We start from the raw sequence: 4180 nt of genomic DNA, 5'->3' as shown, positions 1-4180 counted from the left end.
TATTTTATCTTTTTTTATACCAAATATCTCATGTTTTAGTCAAAATTAATAAATCATAAGCATTTAACACTAGACCTAATTAATAATAGAGGAATTGATAGCTAAATAGATAGGCACAATAATTATGTGGTTCTACTGAGAAAAAGTATAAATAATTAACTTTTTGATTAACTAGCATTAATTAATTTTTAGATTTAATATTTATAACTTAAGATATAAGATTAAAAATTTATAAAATCTAAAATAAATAAAAAAATTTAAAAAATTAATTAATATTAATTAAAAAAAATAATTATCTAACATTATTCTTATTTAAATTACTCAATTATTCTAGTACTCTAATGATTCAATTGTGGCAATGGGCAAGCCTAAACCCATATCGTTGTGTGGTGTTCCTAAATTCAATTTGCATTCGATTCTTTCTACTCAAACTATTAGTAACGCGCCCCATCAGGTGCTGCAGAAAAACAGAGTATTCCATTGCATTAAACAATGCATCTAAGCGGAAAATTAGGCATCAGCAAGAAAAGAAAAGAATTGAAGCCGTGCATGCGTGGTCCCCTTTGTGCAGAAATCCTCAGATGCATGCTGATGATGATCTTATAGAGATGCTTTGTGAGGTGTAACGCAGAAAGGGTGCCATAGCCATGCATGCTGAAGAGTGTCACAAATACTCTACTACGTGTCCCTTCCTTCACCTCCTCTCGTCCCTATAAATTACTTGCTTCTCATTCTTCTCTTCATCACAACCGCAGCAATAACAATAATAGCAGCCATGGCGAAGCTTCTGGCGCTTTCTGTTTGCTTTTGCTTTCTAGTTCTGGGAGCTAGCAGCATCTCCTTCAGGCAGCAGCCGGAGGAGAATGCGTGCGAGTTCCAGCGCCTCAATGCGCAGAGGCCTGACAACCGCCTTGAATCGGAGGGCGGTTACATTGAGACTTGGAACCCAAACAACCAGGAGTTCGAATGCGCCGGCGTCGCCCTCTCGCGCTTAGTCCTCCGCCGCAACGCCCTTCGGAGGCCTTTCTACTCCAATGCTCCCCAGGAGATCTTCATCCAGCAAGGTTATTACTCCTTTCTCATATTATTATTGTCAATTATTCTTTATTTGACCGAAAAAATAATTTTGTACACTCATTAAAGTTACTAAGATATTATAAGAATTTTCGTTTGACATGAAAAAAACAACTATGTTAAGTCATGTATTTTTAGACATGTAAAACATAAAATATATATTGAAAATGTGTTAAATAATACATTTATTTTTATATAAATATAATAGTTAATATGGTAGATTTAGTTTATAATGTAAAATATAAAATATATATCAAAAATTAATGTATCTGAATTTAATATATGAAAGGATTTTGGTAGATAAATTAAAAAAAAAAGTTTATTAGAGACTCACTCTTTTATTAAAATTTGATCAGTACTTAACTAATAAAAAAGAATGAGTAATTTCATATCATTTTATGAAATTTTATACCATTAAAAATACTAATAATAGTTAATTAATAATTATAAATTATAAAATTTATTGAGTTTTTAATACTCCTCTTTTTTTTCCATGATCTTTGTTAAATGGGAAGTGCTAGGTAAGCAACGAACATCTTGAACAACTATTAATCAAATAAAAACATACATCATCTTCAAATTAATCATTTAAATTTTAATATTAAAATAATCATCTATACACCTAATAAAATAAACATTCAATATATCTATTATTTACATTATTTAATATTTTTATTTTCTACCTGTATTTTTCCTGGTTAAATTTCGTTTTGTATGATGACATACAGGAAGGGGATACTTTGGGTTGATATTCCCTGGTTGTCCTAGCACATATGAAGAGCCTGCACAACAAGGACGCCGTCATCAATCCCAAAGAGCACCAAGACGTTTTGAAGGAGAAGACCAAAGCCAACAGCAACAAGATAGTCACCAGAAGGTGCACCGTTTCGATGAGGGTGATCTCATTGCAGTTCCCACCGGTGTTGCTCTCTGGATGTACAACGACCATGACACTGATGTTGTTGCTATTTCTCTTACTGACACCAACAACAACGACAACCAGCTTGATCAGTTCCCCAGGGTATATATATTCCTTATTTTTGGCATCTGCATATATATCATGAATATTGAGTCATTTCTTAGAACTTGTCATCACTAAAGCAATCAACATTTAATAATACATAACAGAGATTCAATTTGGCTGGGAACCAAGAGCAAGAGTTCTTAAGATACCAGCAACAAAGCAGACAAAGCAGACGAAGAAGCTTACCATATAGCCCATACAGCCCGCAAACTCAGCCTAGACAAGAAGAGCGTGAATTTAGCCCTCGAGGACAGCACAGCCGCAGAGAACGAGCAGGACAAGAAGAAGAAAACGAAGGTGGAAACATCTTCAGCGGCTTCACGCCGGAGTTCCTGGCACAAGCCTTCCAGGTTGACGACAGACAGATAGTGCAAAATCTAAGAGGCGAGAACGAGAGTGAGGAAGAGGGAGCCATTGTGACAGTGAGGGGAGGCCTCAGAATCTTGAGCCCAGATAGAAAGAGACGTGCCGACGAAGAAGAGGAATACGATGAAGATGAATATGAATACGATGAAGAGGATAGAAGGCGTGGCAGGGGAAGCAGAGGCAGGGGGAATGGTATTGAAGAGACGATCTGCACCGCAAGTGTTAAAAAGAACATTGGTAGAAACAGATCCCCAGACATCTACAACCCTCAAGCTGGTTCACTCAAAACTGCCAACGATCTCAACCTTCTAATCCTTAGGTGGCTTGGACTTAGTGCTGAATATGGAAATCTCTACAGGGTTTGTACTTTCTCTTTTTCTATCTCTTCTTTTAGCAATATATACTTTCATTTTTAAGTATTAAATTCCTGATATTGCAGAATGCATTGTTTGTACCTCACTACAACACCAACGCACACAGCATCATATATGCATTGAGGGGACGGGCTCATGTGCAAGTGGTGGACAGCAACGGCAACAGAGTGTACGACGAGGAGCTTCAAGAAGGTCACGTGCTTGTGGTGCCACAGAACTTCGCCGTCGCTGGAAAGTCCCAGAGCGACAACTTTGAATACGTGGCATTCAAGACAGACTCAAGGCCCAGCATAGCCAACCTCGCCGGTGAAAACTCCATCATAGATAACTTGCCGGAGGAGGTGGTTGCAAATTCATATGGCCTCCCAAGGGAGCAGGCAAGGCAGCTTAAGAACAACAACCCCTTCAAGTTCTTCGTTCCACCGTCTCAACAGTCTCTCAGGGCTGTGGCTTGAAAACAAGCGTGACATGTATGTGTGTTATCCACTACATACATACTTTTTGCCACAACTACTGAATAATACATATTAATAACGAGCGAGAATAATGTAGTTTTAATTTTGTAGTGTCAATAAGAATACAAAAGGGCATTCATGCCTTTTTGTTTAAGCTATAAGATCGGAATGTAATGTATGTGCATCGATCTGGAGAAAACCTTTTGCGGGAAAAACATGAATAAAACAAGGGATGCTTTAACGCAGCCAGATTCGTCTTTCTTTTTTCCTTTTTTTGATAAAACAAACTTGAAAAGAATATCAACAACACAATATGCCACATTTTGTTTGATTTAACTCCGAAAGTCCATTTGCTAGGATTTCTAGTCAAGCACTATAAAATCGTGACAATTCGGTTTTAACATGCATGCATATATGGTACATATAGCCTTGCTTATGATCATTGATAACTTACCTACATAAATCCAATTTTTACATTTTAGATGTCAAGTTTTGGGTGTAGAGACCAATTCTCTCGCATTGCCTAAAATAAATTTTTATGAAAATTTTGAAAGATTCTTTTAATTAAATTTTAAATATTCTTATTTTTAAAACTTTTGATTTTTTTTTGGCAAAATAGACAAAATAAATTCAATTTTTCATAACCCTACAACTAATTTGAAATAATGAAACGGTGCATAAAAGGGTAATATTAGGTAACCAATAATTTATTTGAACAATATGAATAATAAACTTTAAAATTGGTTCATTTTAACTAAAAAATGCTATACCCTAATTTAATACTATTAATTAAATTTAATATTAATTTATTCTTTTAATCCTATTATTTACATTGTTCAATGTTGTTGGTTAAAAACCCAGGTAGAAAGAAATGTGTATTGTTGCTC

General features: G+C 35.4%; 1 protein-coding gene across 1 annotated transcript; it reads left to right on the top strand.

Annotated features, from left to right (window-relative positions):
• The first annotated feature begins 736 nt into the window (after window positions 1-736).
• On the top strand, window positions 737-3552 carry LOC107491753 (arachin Ahy-3). The gene is made up of 4 exons (XM_016112675.3): window positions 737-1064; window positions 1803-2095; window positions 2203-2823; window positions 2904-3552. The coding sequence occupies exons 1-4, from the start codon at window positions 776-778 to the stop codon at window positions 3291-3293; spliced, it is 1593 nt and encodes a 530-aa protein (XP_015968161.1). The 5' UTR covers window positions 737-775; the 3' UTR covers window positions 3294-3552.
• Window positions 3553-4180: the final 628 nt, after the last annotated feature.

Source organism: Arachis duranensis, chromosome 6 (assembly GCF_000817695.3).
Source record: "Arachis duranensis cultivar V14167 chromosome 6, aradu.V14167.gnm2.J7QH, whole genome shotgun sequence".
Classification (NCBI taxonomy): Eukaryota; Viridiplantae; Streptophyta; class Magnoliopsida; order Fabales; family Fabaceae; genus Arachis; species Arachis duranensis.
Note: the sequence above shows the minus strand (reverse complement) of the source record. Positions and strands in the feature narration are given on the sequence as shown.